At 34.2% G+C, this 1,087-nt stretch overlaps 1 protein-coding gene across 1 annotated transcript in view; it reads left to right on the forward strand.

Annotated features, from left to right (window-relative positions):
* Positions 1 to 1,082, forward strand: part of LOC111822787 (NAD(P) transhydrogenase, mitochondrial-like) — a gene marked incomplete at its 3' end in the record, with an annotated part of 3,144 nt that extends 2,062 nt beyond the window's left edge. Inside the window, exons 2-3 of the mRNA XM_023742518.1 lie at positions 234 to 425; positions 954 to 1,082. Coding sequence (XP_023598286.1) covers positions 234 to 425; positions 954 to 1,082 — 321 coding nt within the window. The remainder of the gene's footprint in view (positions 1 to 233; positions 426 to 953) is intronic.
* Between the last annotated feature and the right edge of the window lie 5 nt (positions 1,083 to 1,087).

The following is a 1,087-nucleotide window of genomic DNA, read 5'->3' on the forward strand; positions in this document are numbered from 1 at the left end:
GCATTGACAAAAGTATGGATTGCACCTCAACATAAAGAAAGAAAAGCTGGAAGCTGAAAAAATTAAAAATAGACGTGTTTAAAACTCCCTTTCAAATACGTGTTTGTGTTTGTATGATGTGTGCATATTTATGAAGGTATATGATCTCAAACATAGCCTGACTGTGAGAATTACCTACAAAGAAAATGAGCATAGGGTAATTGGCTTTTCTGACTGGATTTTTGTTCATCTAGGGAATTACTCACATAGGCTACACGGATCTTCCCAGTCGAATGGCCACTCAGGCCAGCACCCTATATTCCAACAACATCACCAAACTCCTGAAGGCCATCAGCCCTGACAAAGATCATTTCTATTTTGAAGTGAAAGATGACATTGACTTTGGTACGATGGGTCATGTCATCAGAGGAACTGTAGTGATGAAGGTAAGTAAAGAGTTCTGTTTCTTCCTATGTTTTCACTGTCAGTTTGTGTGAGGATTTCTGTTTATGGCAGAATACTATTTTGGAATTGACATATATTCCAATAAAATATTTATGTGTTGAGTTTATGCCGGAAAAAATGCAAAAAGATAGAAAATATTACAAAGATTTATATACCCACATGACTCACCCGAAATATATGCTGCTTTTGAACAACAGAAGCAAAAACAAAATAAAACAGGAATGAATAAAGTAAAAAATAAGTTCCTCTGACCCATCCCACTTTTAAGGGTTTGATCTATATTCTTCTATATATATTGTATGCACATATAAATTACACATCTACCTATGTATGTGTAATACATACATTTATGTACCCATACATTATACATTTGTATTATATTATAAATTATTATGTTTACATAAAATTATTTTTAAAAGACCAGGTTTTTTCCGTGGTATAGCTATTCTCTGTGTTTTTGAAATGGTGGGATTGGATTTTAAAAAATACTATTTTCTAATTTCTGTTAGGATGGCAAAGTGATTTTCCCAGCTCCTACGCCGAAGAATATTCTTCAAGGTTCCCCAGTAAAACAGAAGACAGTGGCTGAGCTGGAAGCTGAAAAAGCAGCTACTATTACTCCCTTCAGGAAAACAATGACATC

This window comes from Trichechus manatus, unplaced genomic scaffold (assembly GCF_000243295.1).
Source record: "Trichechus manatus latirostris isolate Lorelei unplaced genomic scaffold, TriManLat1.0 scaffold00212, whole genome shotgun sequence".
Lineage (NCBI taxonomy): Eukaryota > Metazoa > Chordata > Mammalia > Sirenia > Trichechidae > Trichechus > Trichechus manatus.